General features: G+C 40.6%; 1 protein-coding gene across 1 annotated transcript in view; it reads left to right on the top strand.

Moving 5' to 3' along the window:
• The first annotated feature begins 2859 nt into the window (after positions 1–2859).
• Positions 2860–15519, top strand: part of LOC148020738 (uncharacterized) — a 47904-nt gene continuing 35244 nt past the window's right edge. The window contains exons 1-2 of the mRNA XM_087698551.1: positions 2860–3418; positions 3642–5274. Of these exons, the coding sequence (XP_087554677.1) occupies positions 3075–3418; positions 3642–5274 (1977 nt within the window). The 5' untranslated portion in view covers positions 2860–3074. The remainder of the gene's footprint in view (positions 3419–3641; positions 5275–15519) is intronic.

Here is a 15519-nt window from a genome sequence, read left to right as displayed (position 1 = left end):
CATATGGATCAATGGAAGAGGAGCCTATAAAAGGATTAGTCTAAGTGTGAAAAGACAAGTTGTTTAAGAAAAATCCTATTGTTGGGTGGTCTTAGGGAAGTTACTACATGTATATCCTCTACATCACATGCATTCAAGGCCTATTTATAAATATCCTTATCTGTGAATTTTTTCTGAATAAAACATAATCATTTTCTATTCAAGTTGTAAATAGCCCCTTTATATTACACCCTTCTGTATGTAAAAAATGCATAAAAATAGTATTTTTAAAATACATTATTTTGAATCCACGTGATGCACATATATTCCTGAGTAACTTATCTAAGACAGAAGTTCAAAATTTATGCATGCCTATAGAGACTTCCATTCTATTATATTACAAGGATTGACTAGTTTAGATGCACATGTGCTCTCTCTCTCTCTCTCTCTCATATACATGCTATGACATATGTATAACAAGAATATGACATATATACATTTTCTAGCATACACAAATGGCAAGAATTTGCAAATTTAAGAGACACATCGATGCATGGACGACACACACAGTCTCACTCACACACATTGTCCCCTTTGATGATGACCTTCACAACTCATGATCACATATACTTAAGCACCCATGCATGAACCTAAGTGGTTAACTGCTTACTTCCTCCTCTTTAATACCATGGATGTGTTTATGAATATGCATGGGAAGGAGAATATGCAAGTCACACTACTATTCGCTCTCTTCTTCCTTTCCTTATTTCCTCTTAGTTGACATGACACTTTCCCTTTCTCACTCACTCTTGTTGTTAGCAAAAGTTTCATGACTCTTCCTTTTACAAATATTATGTATAGGCATTTGTCATTGGTAAATTTGCACATAACGATGTAGATATAGTGACAATTGGCATGACATATTTAGGAAAATTAAAAATTGTTAAGTCTTTGGCAATGGCCATATTTAAAGCTATATGGTTGGTGTATAAGTAACTCCATTGTAATCCCATAAACAACAACCATAACCTTAACTATCACTTAATTGGGTCAGTTTTTGGTAACCCTTTTCAAAGGGGGGTTTTATCTAGTAGCTTGTATATCTTTAAATTCTTTTTAGTATGCATATATTGTACAACTTAACCATCTTACTATGCTTTTACCTAGTACTCAATAACATGCTAGTGCAGCTTCCTCTCTTTGTATGTGTGTGTGTTTGTGTAATCTAGTCTTTGTTTCAACAAATCCTCCTAATTCTCACATTTTCTCCCTCAAATACTTACGAAGGTCATTATAGTGCTTTAATGATAATTATTACTGTGGTCATGGTAACTTTTGTGATTAATTGTTTCTTTGTTGATGGTTAACACAAAAAATGTTTGTGGGCTAGATAAAGGTTTGTAAATAGTGTAGTTTGCAACACATAAGTTGGTATCTCTATCTAACATGATTATGTTCCTCTTTCTATTGTACACTTGGGCAAATAATTAACACATGTCCCCTAACATGAGGCGTACCCTTCACTTGTCATGCTTGTTACTTGGACAATAAAGTTGCCACTATTAACCAAGATGATAGAATCACATTCTAGGATCATAGCTTAGTAGAAATTTGCAACGAAGTATTGTAGTGCAAGGGAGTCAATCCAACTTTCAAATTGGAAGCGTACATTTTTATACAATCCCACCAAGTTCTATAGGCGGACGGCATCCTTGGTAGCTGAGGCTAATCATTGACATTGTACATCGATGTGCCTTTACAGCAATGTGTGCCAAAGGTAGTGCTTCAATGTAAAAAGCATTACATTGGCCATGTTAAAGTAGAAGTCCTGGACGATGCTTAAACCAATGCGCTCAACCAATAATTTGATAAAGTTATGATCTGTCTCAGCTTCTTTGAGAGAGAGAGAGAGAGAGAGAGGCGGGGGGGCAGGACGTTGGGGTATAATCTGTATCTCAGGCATAAGCAGGCTGCGCTGTGCAATACTGTTGATCTAAACACCATAACCACAGCGTGCGCTTACAGTGGATTGATCAGCTAAAACCACCAAGAGACTGACCGGGTGGTATGCTACGATACAACGAGCTGTGCATAATACTGTAAAGGCGGATCATCCCGTCGTTTAGACTTGAGGACGACGCGAGAGAGACAGAGAGAGAGAGAGAGAGAGAGAGAGATGCACAGTCTGCATGCCTCTGGAAGAAGAAGAGGTCGTTATGCTCGATCGAGTAGGGTCAATCGTAGGCTTCTGTGCTTCGTAGCAGCTAAAAATGGACACTAACAATAATTAACGTACTAGTTAATAACAAATGTGATGGGGGCGGCGTAGAATCTTTCGGACTCCGGAGGCGGGTAGGGTCCCGCTATCGAGTTGAAGCCATAATTTATTGAGGCACTGGCCTTCTTTTATGGGAAGATAGAGAGATAGAAAGGGGAGGAGAGCCTGAGGCTGATGAGTCATGAGAGAGAGTCAAGTGTCCCAGATGGATGGAGAAAGAGGGGGGGGGGGAGGGGGGACCAGACGAGACTCAGGCCGTCAGGTGGCAGCGGAGCGTCCCACGGACGGCGACCCAAGCTTTAGGGCAGACATCAGGAAATGGTAGGGCCCACGTGGATGGAGTAGGCACACCAGCACCACCACCCCAAAACAACACCAAAGAAAGAACACACATTCTGGGGCCGCGAGCTCGACAGAGAAGAGAGAGACAGTCAGAAAGAGCGAGAGAGCGACTCAGAGAGGGAGAATCGTAACGAAAAAGCTGCCTTCCTTCCCTTATTCCAACCAGAAGCCACTTTTTCTTTGTTTTCTCTCTCTCTCTCTCTCTCTCTCTGTCTGTGGTTCCCCCCCATTCCGAGCTGTGCGCTCTCCCCCTCCCCCTCTCCTCTCCCTCTCCCCCTCTCTCTCTTTCTCTCTCTCATGGAGCGCCTTCCCGTTCGCTCCACTACCTCCGTGGAGAGCAGCTCTCCTACCTCCATGATCGTGTAAGCCGGCAGATGGAATAGACGTTTTAGGCGCCAGGTCACTATCCATCCCACAGGCCTTACGTCTCTGTGTGTCACCTCTCGCGAGACAAGCCGGCGTGGCCACTTCCCTTATGACAACGGCTGCTGCTACGGCATCCTGTGCGGAGGATGTCATCCTCCTACAGGCAAGCTTGCAAGTTGGGGTGGAGACACCAACTACAGGAAGGGCTACGTGTCAGAAAACAGCGGCGTTCTGCCAGGAGGCCTTCTCGGGGGCGAGCGATGCTGGCCATCGTCAGAATTGTGGAGTCTCCAAGGGCCACGCCAGTACAGCTAGTTTGGCGATGACGAACTCCGAGAAGGAGACAGAGAAAGAAGCGGCCGACCCTGCGGGTGTCCAGGCTGACGCTGCCACAATATCAAGGAGCCATCAAATTTCCATTTTGGAAGATTCGCCATCCGCCTTCACCATCCGGTAGGTCTCTCGCTCTCGATCCGTTCCTTTAGCCTGTCACAGAATTAGCTAGGAAGAGAATGATCACATGCGTCCGAGTTAGGCTCTCAATCATCGTCATAAACGTAAAGTTTAATGGAAGGGCGTCATGATCAAAGCCCCTGATTAACAATTTGACGGGGAAAGTCGGTCACCTACTGCCTCGTGATCATCATTGTCATTATCGCTGCGTCATCGTTCACAGGGGATATGTCGCTGCTGTGCGGGAAAAGGACATAGCCAGGTGCTGGCCTTTCTCACCATGGTTGCTGCAGCAGCGTCTCAGAGAGGGCAAGAACCCTTTGCTACCCCCACTTGTCGATGACGTCGCTTGTACGGACGGCAATCCCACGCCAGCGCTAGCTGATGATGATGTCCACGCTCTCAACATTGTTGCTGCTGCTGCTGATGATGATGAGAATACTGGCAGACGTTATAATCATGAAGAGGCTGCTGATCTTCAGGTGCAGCTTTCGCTTGATCTCAGCAAAAGTGAAGCACAGTTGCTTAATTCTGCCGTGGAAGATGATAGTAACCCTGGTCCAGCGACAACGGCAGAACCGGCACAGAAGATTATTAATGTTGCCAGGGAAGCTCCATATGAGAAGGCCAGCAGTGATGATCACGCCAGAGAGATTAAGGTCTCTCCGCCTGTACCATCGCACGCTCCTCCTGCCAAGATCACGAGACAAGTGCATCGCTCCATTCGAGACATCAGGAAAAGCGTCATGGAAGGACCGTGCCATTGTCATCAGTACTGCAGGCATCAATCCATTACTATACCCCGGCCTCAACATTTACATGTTCGACCTTCATTATCGTCCTATTCCTATGATAACAATGCTGAGGAGCGACCATCTCTAGACGACGGCGCTTGCTCAGGATGCTTATTAGATGTTGCAACCCTGGCCAGTGAAACGAATAAAGTTCGAACAGGTGCCTGCAGCTCGCATGATATGCAGACATTTGCAGGAAGAGTCAATTCCGCGCATGAGACCAACCTACATGGTATTGCTGACACTAGTTATGATTTGACAGGACTGCAACAAAGCCACAATGTTACAAACCCCAACACAAATATTCCTATGCAGCTGGAGCAGGAAAGCTATAACTTGCTGCAGGTCAAGGCTACACGTTTGGACCCGGGTAGAGATAATAATGATGACAGCAATGGAGCTTCCAATGTGTTAAGTAAGTATGCAGCTCTCCAATGTGTTGCAGGAGGCCGTTCTCTCATGACTATGTATTCCGATGACAGGAACTCAGAAAACTCTTGCCATGATGATAATCAGCATGATCCTCATGATGCCGATCACGGCAGTATTATTGTGCCACAGCAGAAATGCCCCGTATGCCTGGTCTTCCAGTGCTCTTCCAACACTGCCCTGAACGCACACATTGACCACTGCCTCGCAAACTTTTCCCATGATGATGACATACAGATCTCAAAGCCCAGGTGTCCCAAAACGAAAGCAAGGAAGAAACGTTCCATCGCAGAGCTGTACTGCATTGCAGCACCGCCATCATGTTCCGAGCCCGAGAAAGATGTTGATGATGATGCTGATGATAATGGTGATGAAGATGAAGAAATGAACGACGACGATCGAGAAGATGATCATGATCGTCATCCGGTTTTAACGCTGTCACCTACAGCTTATAGCGCAGACGAGAAAACACAGAAACGCAACCCCGCCACCTCCTTAATGTCAAGCAGAAGCAGTGCTCAGGATTTTATTGTGCCGACCATGAAGCGCAATTGCAATAACAACGCCATAACGTATGACGCGGCTTCAAAGGAAGGAAAGCCATCTGCAGAAAAGTCACAGCTTGTATCCCAGGTAAGAACCTTGATCATTATCCCCATCATCTCCGTTATCATGACAGGTCTTGTTTAGAGCATTTAGTATGATTAATTATAGTTAACTTCAACGTCTTCCGACAGTTCATCTTTAAGGACAGAAGTTTGGAATTTTAAGTCGTTCTTCAGTTAATGTACCTTACAAAAAACGCATACTGAAAACTGGGAGCTTATATTCAAATCGAGATAGCTGGCGTGCGAACATTATATCGACTGTCCTATGGAATAGTGCGTTGGTCCCGGTCCATTTTTATACGGAAGGCCTACTTTATTCCATATATCTGTAGAATTATAATCCCAACCCCGGTGCCTTTGATACTTATTGAAACATGCAAATATGGCTAGCTTAAAAGGGTCCCAACAAATCATACTGGTAAGCTTCCTAGCATCGATGCCCGCACTGGTAGGGATATGACTTGAACTTGAGGGCCTGGTTTTTTCCTTACGAACAATGAAACAATTAGTCAAGGACGTGGTATTCTTTCTTCTTTTCGTCTCCTTATGTCTTGTATTTTACCAAGGCTAGCCATCGCATTTATTTATTTTTTTTCCCTTAGGAGAGCTTCTGATTTATTTGGAGCAACGAAGCATGGTGCTAGTGCATCATATTAGCTTACACAGGAAGTTCAACTGGAAACGATCTGCTTTCTTACCGTAGTACTATTGGCCTTGTGATTACGTCTATTGTATATGTCTATTGATCTATGAAAGGCTATTGGTTACCTTCCATTGAGATATAGAACCGATGAGATAGTCGTACGTTGTCACAATGCTTCAAGAATCGTTGGCACATACTCTAGCATGTAATCTCTTCTACACATTATATCATAGCCTCCTACCTCCCATTTGATGTGTTAACTCTTTCCATCTGCTCAAAATTCTCCTTTAGGGGGATTTACGGAAGATAAGGGGGGCAGGTACTTGGACATATCAATGTCCCCATGAGTTTTCAAGGTTGTGATTTGTGTCAAGTTCCTCCTATCTTATCACCTTCCATTCACACATGCAGATCTCTTGTGGTTGGGCGGTAATTTTGTTTCCTTGAGATTAGCTTAAATATATGGGGTCACAAGAGAGGATAGGGAATGTATTTTGAGCACCATAATAAGGTATGAAGATTATAATTTTGAAAGTCCTTCCCATCATCGTTATCTTTCTAAGAAAGTAACATTTCCCCAACAACTAAGGCTTGACATCGGTGTTCAGAAAAGACAATTTTAAGAGGCCGATACAGAAACCTTCAATTTGACATCCTCGAGGTTTTGTTTTAAGGTTCTGAATGGCATGTCACGAACCTCAATTGACACATGCTCTTTTCATTTGCTTTATAACCTTTTCTTGAAAGGCTTACGGTTATCTTCTAAATTTTGCAATGATCTCCTTGTACTGCTATCATATTCTTTAGAGTTGGGTTGTGCCTAGCTAGAGAGAGTGGAGGCGAGAGTAAACTTCATGCAAAAGCTAGTGCTATCTCAACACTAAGAGGGCTAACGAATCAAAAAATGTTACCAGCTTCAATTACCGCCTCACCGATCAAAATAGAGTGCATGATCTATCGCCATTTGACATGCTCATGTGGCAACTCGCTTTTGCTTGGCTTGGCACAACCCTTGTGTAGCCTTTGCACTGCTAAATCGTCCAATATCCCCCTCCTGACCCTGATGTGACACAGCTCCTCTATATGCCTATGCTATCAAAAAAATGCTCTCGAATTCTTTGCGGTTATTTTCCCATGAAATTCAATTTCCGATTAATTAGAGCTGGGTCGCACCAATTTTAGTGGGGGGAGTTTGATACCACGCCCAGCATTAGTGGGGGAGTGGGGCTACCGAAACCCTTGCCTCCCCCTACTAAAACCATGAAAATATGTAGTGCTGTCACGACGCTAGTTCGATTAATCAATCCAATTTGAAAACGAACTCGCAAAGATTTAAAACTCAACCTTTGAGCTACTTGTTAAATGCACATCCAAACGCAAGCTAGCACATTGCAATGTCTTGCCTATCGTCTTCACAAGCACACCCTGGTGCGACGTGCAGGGAACTCCCCACTCGCATATCTTTTGCTGTCCCTGCTCGTGCTGCTGCGACCTTCTTGTGTGTAAGATGGGTATACTGGAGAGAGCGGAGAAGGGGGCTACAATGGGCGCGCGCGGGCGCGGGAGAGAGAGATTCTCAACCCCTCGCTGCCTTGGAGGCCTCCCAACCATTGCACTTTATGATGCAACCATATCGCCTCTTCCCACTCGTCGCCACAGGACTTCCATCGTCACATTTGTCCACCCGCATTGTTCTCACTGCAACACTACGATCGATCTACATATAAGCTCTCGTGCGTGTTCATCTGACAGTCATAAACATCACCAACAGCAGGCTAGTTCTTCCTCTGATCATCATCATCATCATCATTAACCACAGGAACAGAATGATAATGGCCCAGTCCCCCTCTGCAACGTCCCTTTTCCACATGCCCGGCATGCGCAAAGAAGACCCCTTGTTCGAATTTCTCCGTCTGCGGCATCGACAGCACCTCACTGACCTTCATCAATGGCGTCCTTATACTTGATGCCTTCGAGAGGCAGCGGCCCCTCATCGCCCATCAGCTGATATCGCAGCGCTTTCTTTTCACGAACACAGGACATGGCCAACAAGATACGGATCGACTCTCGGGCCATGACGTCGACTGCGAGTGCGGCCTCCTTGTGTTATTGAAGGGCCATGACGTCGACTGCGAGTGCGGCCTCCTTGTGTTATTGAAGGATCTTGGCTTCATCCAAGGTGCCACCACATAAAATATCGTGGATCCAAAGTAATCCTCTAGGTTAGGTTTTAGTGCGTCGGGCTTGTGATACTAAAATGCACATGGAGTAATGGCACAATAAATACAACAAATTTGGAGACATGGCGGGTTTGAGTATTTCCCTTGGAAAGATGTTCACAATGTGTTGTATTAAAAGGGATGCATGCTAAGGTAGATGTGATCTTGGAGGAGGAGGGTGTTTGCAGTGAAGCAATTCGAGGGCTTGGATGATATAACATATATCCTTGTGAACTCCATCGAAGAGCTGGAGGTCTCTTTAATGGAAGCCATGTTGGAGGAGCTGAAATTGCCATCCCTGGGTAGTTCATTGTATGTATTACTCTCTATATCACGTGTGTTCAAGGCCTGTTTATAAATGTCCTTATTTGTGAATTTTTCATTGATAAAACATAAATTTAAGTTTCTATTCAATCTGTAAGTAACCCCTTTATATGGTGCCCTTCTGTATGTAAAAAATGTAAAAAAATGGTATTTCAAAAGTCCCTTATGTTAAACCCTCGTGATACATATATATATTTATGGCTGGCCTCAAGTTGCCATCGAGGCTTGTGCTTTTGCTAGATGGGAGATATGGGGTAACAACCACCTCAACTCATGTACAAGCAGCCATGCTAGATAGCATGAAGTGCCTAACATGGTTCTAGTAATATTACTGACACTTGGATCATCCTTGGCAATCTCTTTTGCTAATAAAACCTTGGGTTGTGATCTAACAATTATCATTCCTACTCTTGCTATACAAAGTGTGGCTTAGGGTGCAATCCCAATTATCTTAAACTGCTCCAAAGTCCTAGTATAAGCACAAGCTTTACTTATGAGTACACTAATTTAATAGGCACATGTGTTCAATGACCTCAATTTAATGCAATATAAGGTCATGATGTGTTCGATATATCTCATTTGTTTAGTGATGGCTTCTTTTCCTTCTGGCTCCACTAATATCATTGACACATGTCATCCTTGACTTCTCTAGTGGCTATTAGACATTGTCCAATAAGGCTTAGATTAAAGCAGGCCTTAAGGGTGTGATGCACTCTTGGTTGGAACTTAGGGTGTGATATACCCTTGGTTTGCATAATATCATGTGAAGCATAACCAAGGCATCTAGCTCCCAATACTATTTATATCCTAGTTTGATCATCCATCCAACAATGTCTCTAGTTTGAACTATCATCTATCATTATCATATTTCTCTCTTGATATCATATATGCTTTATCTATCAATTTGTATTTTTGGGGTTAGGTATTAAAATTTATAATCACTTTGAGAAGATCAAGGTCCTTTAGATGTCTTGAGGGGAAGACAACTTGATACACTGACGGTTAAAAAAGTGTTAGTTCTTCAATCCCTTTGAAGCGATCAAGCTTTGAGTTATAATAGGTAAATAACTCATTGAGAAATAGTGGCTTGATAATGAAATATTATTTTAATAAAGATCCTTGGTTTTTGAGACATATATGTACGATGAAAATCAAGGGTCTAAATGAAAGTAATTGTTAAAATTTGTAATTGTCTCATAAGGGGTCATGTGTGAAGATTTTTCGCTATTTGCAATATTAATTTCTATTACTAATTGGAAACAACTTCAAATGCTGATCACAAACTAATTCGTTTCACATCAACAAGATAAATGGCATGCTTGCCGTCTATTCTCATGTGACTTTGGCCTTGTGGTTAGCTTATGTGCCATCTCATCACCATTCCCTTTATCTTGTACATATGTGGATAACTTTTGAGCCTTAGTTTCTAATTCACTTCAATAGACAAACTAAAATTGCCTTAGAATATAATAAACTTTGTGGACCTTTCACATAATGAAACATGTGTTGGCCAAATACTAATTTGGCATGTTTTACTCTATTCACTTAAATCAAAGTGTAAAGGAAAATTAAGGATGAAATCACAATCCGTCTATTAACAAAATTAATTATTTCAAACTTATCTTGACCAAAGGTTTTTGGGCTTATAGATGTATATTTTCTTCAAAATGATATAAAACACCCTCATGATAAACTTTATGTGCTATACTTAAATATATTAAGGTTGACTCTTTGAGTTATAATGCCAAGAGAAATCAATGAATTTTTTAAGAGAGTTATTTTTCCACCTCTCCAACTTTTTGATCTACCCTCAAGGACGTAAACACACCTCAATAATTTTAGAAAGAAGAATAGATAATAGAACACCAACCTTGATATGGCAAGACTGGGAAGCAAGAGTATATGAATGTTAGCTAATAAAGAGATATAATGGTTTTAAAATCAAGTTAATGTAAGCTTGTTGGAAACCCCTAAACTATCCCTTTTTATTTTGTGAGTTTGCATCCATTTTGACATTGCAAACTTGCATGCTATTGCAACATGACCACCTATTCTAGCTTCATTGTTGTTGGTGGTAATTCCTCCAGTATAAAGGCTCATGATGTAAAGAGTTTGTAAGTCATTTTCTTACAAACTTGAAGTTTGGCAAAGGTATGAATATCCAACTATAGCAGCTTAATGAAATACTTGTAAGTACACAATTTATAGGGTTCTCGGTGAGTATGTAACTTTCTCTAGGGCAAAGTCATTCAACACTTGTGTCTATCAAGTTCACATCTTTAAATATCATGTAGTAAGATGTATATAGAAAGACACATTATAGTGCATTGGTTTCTTTGTGTCTTTGATTAATTTTTATGTATCCAATTTATCATACAAATAATCCCAATATTCCATTATTGATGGTCCTTTCAATAATGTGTGAATGTTTTTTTTGGAAGTAATAAACTACAAATTTTACATAAGAGTTTTATAAATCAATTGGAGAAAGAAAACATGTAATTTATTACGAAAAAAGTGGTTATTGAATTCATGTGATATGAAGGATTTCTTAGAAGTGACTTTTAATTGTTATGAGATGTAAAATTTTCAATAGGCTAGATGTAGACCCTTGCACCTTTCAAGATACATATCTAAAATGACAAGAGATATTTGAAAATTGGGCCTATGCTTTTGCAATCTCAATCTTCTTATTAGTACAAAAATCTTATTGACAGTCGATGATCTTAAAATGTATAAATAACATCAAGTTAAGAACGATCGATTAATACTTGAAGACTATTGGATCAAAGTCTATCTAAATCACTTGTATCCGCTTTTTGTCGTATAGTCATTGGATATTCCTTAGTTTGTTAATTCTATTCATGTCCTTTGTGTTCACTCAGACATAATATCAAATTGGGAGAAAAATAAGGTCACCCACTTTGGACATTGAGATTACTAAAACAAGCATAATTGTGAAAATGACCAAGAAAAATGATATGGAGTTGATAAGGTTAAATAGAAAATAGTACCATTGGCAAAAAGGGAAGAGTATATTCTTGCTCTCTCTAAGAGGGGCATTGTTTGGCTACCTCCTTATTCACTAATTTTATGTAACTAGCATAAGTTACCTTCTTACTCATAATTTATGTAACTAGCATAAGTTAACTAAAGTTCAAAATGGAGATAGTACCATTGGCTAAGAAAGAGAATACTAGGCATGGACTTATATGAGATAAAACATTTCTCATCCTTGTGAAGTGGGACACATGATGAGCTTTGTATCTCTAAGTTTCAACTACATACTAAAGGAAATGTCACAAGTTTACAAGCTCAAAGAGAATAGTGAGGAATGCACATCAAGGTCCAAGCTCCCCATAGCATAGCCATGGTTTATCATCCTTCATTTTGGAGACCATGGTTTGCCTTGGTATTGCTAGTGGTCTTAAAAACCTACAATATACTATGAATAAATGAATAAATGTACGATAATATTCATATCTTATTTGCAAAGTATATATATATATATATATATCAATTAGTTTTATATATTGTGAGAGTCCTTGAAGGGTATGTTGTATCATGTTTATTAGCAAGATATTTAAAAACACCCTACATTCATATAACTTGATGAGTAATTATGTGAGATTATTTATTTAAACATGTACATGTATTATCCTATTTAATTTATAACAATATAATATAAAAATCCCTTAGGTAAATATAGTCATTTGCATTTTTCTTTGATTTGAAGTAAAATACAAGTCCCTAAAAGCTCATGTGCGACAATGAGATATTCTCAAGGTGACCCTCAAGAAAGATCCCAACATGAATCAAGCAGGTTGGGACAGATACCATAATGTGTAGAGAGAGAGAGAGAGAGAGAGAGAGAGAGAGAGAGAGATCAACATATATGGAGACCAAAAGTGACTTATAAGATAGAACTATGCATAATGCGCAATAATAATTGGATATCAAGATGCATCATACAAAGCATGTCATATACATCACAATATCAATGTAGGGATAAAAGAGCTGTATGAATAGGGTATGAAATGATTAGCTATATCATTGAATGATGTGTTATGATATGTGTTAAGAATATAATCATGTGCAGTAACCCTATTTATTTCCATTGAGTAATGATCAATGAGTATAATATATCATATATCATTAATACGATGGTGTACGAACAACATTTGGATTAGTCTTTGAAGGCTACTAGGTCCTAGTCATGTTATCGATATATCTCCATAATCTCTATCTTGTATCATCTTTATATTTGATATCCTTGTATCCTTGGTCAACGTGCAACTTTGATCTTATCTTTAGAGTGTCATCCCTCTTTGTATGGAGATAGTGAGTATGATCACTTTCTAAAAAAATGTCACTTTGCTATGATTGTCTCCCCATTCTTCCTATATATGGCAAGCCACTACAATAGTGATGTAGAGAGCCTTTGAATATTAAAGAGCAACTAGCCCAACTTTATTGATTTGGGCATCTAGGACTAGTCTAAGGAAGATATCCCTCTATAAATAGCAAAGTATATCTTTAATTGAGTGTATAGATTCCACACGTGCACATGTAGTGCTCCTCACTCTCCACCTCTTCTTGGGGCAATTTACCAATCCTCTCAACTCTAGGGATGCGAGTTGCATTATTTGTCTTCATGTCCAACTAGTGAGAAGAGATCTTAAGCTGGCCAATGGCTACTCACATTTTCATGTGGCATGTATATATCTAGATATGTAAGTCAAAGTGAAACCATCTATTGTGATTCTCAAAAATTGGTCCATATAGTATGATCAAGTTCTTTTGAGTGTGCTAGACGTATATGGAAGAATGTTTTGGATTATAACAAAAGGGAGTGGGTGGTGGATATCGATGCCATGCCCAATGAGTCACTACACCATGAGCTCCAATATTGTGGCTTTGCTAGTTGCATAGAAGCCTTGACAACTCTTCTAGGCAATCTAATTGGATGCAAAACTTTTGTATATAAAGTTGATGGCTTGGAAAAGGGTCTCCATCACTATAGGATATTACCTTTACTCTTTAGAATTAAGTCGAGTTCATTTTACAATTGGCATGAAACTATTACTTTTTAAGCATGGGGCAAGACACATCTATCCTTAACCTAATGAAATAGAGAAAGTGGAATACAACATTCAATCACTTGTGACCTTAAAAAAACGGGGCCTATTTACTCTCTTGGATTTTGAGTCAAGCCATATGTAGTACCTATAATTAGATTTTGAAGTTTAATAAACAAAGTGACCTTTGTATGGAATGTTCTTTTCGTCATGTACTTCTTGTTTAAAAGACTATTTTTATTATTTTTTGAAAGTCCAGTTCATATTGTGTGTGGCCACTCTTATTGGGCCAATACTACTGTAAATTTATGTAAAATAGAGCAAGAAAATCATTTTTCATATAATGTGATAAGGAAAAATGGTGCACAACATTGGGGATCGCTTATATCCTTAATGAAAGGGGTTACTATATCTAGTATATACTTTGTATTTAAAAGGTTTTTTTCAACATCTGACATGATTCTTATTGTGGCACTACTACTACAAACTCTTGTGAAATAAAGAGACTCATAATCCTTATTCATCTAATGTTTTAGAGAAAATGTTCTACAACATTTGGGTCAAGGCACAATACTAGCTTTTTAATACATAAATGCAATGTGTCATTTATCTAATTCAACTTTATGTAAAGGTGTTATTGGATAAGTGTAATTGGAGTCAAAGTGATATCGCATAAGTGTAATTAGAGTAAATCTATTAAGGACGATACCCAATTGCAATATTTTGAAAGTATAGTAAGCAAAGTGAGCTACATGTGGTATGTTATGTAACCCTCAAATGTTCTATAAAAGGACTAGATTTTACTCACTACAGAAAATTCTAGTTTAATGACCAAGTGGCATGATGCTTACACTTTACCAATTTGGTGCTTGACCATGTTTTGAGAAAATTGTGCTTTTTGTCTTCTTTGCATCTGCTCTCCAATCATGGCACTTGGTGTACCATATTCATCAAATAGAAAAATGTTTGTGGAGATTAAAGCTCTTTGTTGGGTGACATAAGTGTTTAGAGCCATTGGCTATGGTACCATGTGGAAACAACCCGACGTGAATGAAGGCTTAGCCATAGAAAAAAGGGAGAGGGGGTGGGTGTTAGGGCATGATCAAGATGACAACTAATTCTACTCAATTATTCGAAAAACCATAAATAAGAGTGACCACAATGTTTGGATTTCCTCTTATTTTGAAATATACTTATATACTAGGCGCTCTGCGCCTAGACTTGCCCCGCGGGCAGGCGCGATTTTGGGGGGGGGTGACGCTCGTGCTAGGCTCTCTCTCAGACTCTCTCTCTCTCTCTCCCCAAAAAAAGCTGCCCATTCCATTCGTGAGGCAGGATTAGAAAACGCTTCTTTCATCCATCTAAAACTTCGAGTCTCAGGTCTTTGCATAACATATGAAGCTTCGATTGGGCAATACGAATCGAGAGACGGGAAGAGATGGGCTCAAATTGAGAGCAACAGGAGATAGGTTCCAATTCTGTGTCATGCGAGCAATTTCAGAGAGAGAGAGAGTGTTGTCACTATTGGCGTCTTCGTCCTGGCCAGAGGCGTCCGGCCTCCCCTTCAAAGTAGCCCGTCCAATTTGTGGCGGCGCCCGCCAGGACGGTCCCCACCACCATCACCATGCTGTCTGCGCCCACGTCGTAGTTGGAGAGAGAGAGAGAGAGAGAGAGAGAGAGAGAGAGAGGTGAGATAGTACCTCCATCAGGCATGCTCTGACGGACCTCCTTATATAGAGCAGGAGGGCCGAGGGTCAAGGAGGGCAGCAGGAGCGGGTCGAGGATCGAGGCCGCAGGCGGGAGCAGGTCGAGTAGGTCGAGGAGGTGCAGACTGCAGTGATGTCGAGGCGAGCAACTCGAGGCGGGCAGGTGCTGTCGTGGCACCTGCTCCCGCCATCTTCATGGGGAGGCTGGGGGCTACCAAGTGGCAGCAGTCCCCCGAGCTCCCGTTAATATATAGTAAAGATGCTTATCCTATTCAATGCATACCTCACGTTTTTATTTTC

Source organism: Lygodium microphyllum, chromosome 18 (genome assembly GCF_053477565.2).
Source record: "Lygodium microphyllum isolate KBCC chromosome 18, Lygodium_microphyllum_v1.1.10, whole genome shotgun sequence".
Classification (NCBI taxonomy): domain Eukaryota; kingdom Viridiplantae; phylum Streptophyta; class Polypodiopsida; order Schizaeales; family Lygodiaceae; genus Lygodium; species Lygodium microphyllum.
This window is presented reverse-complemented; position numbering and strand designations above follow the sequence as displayed.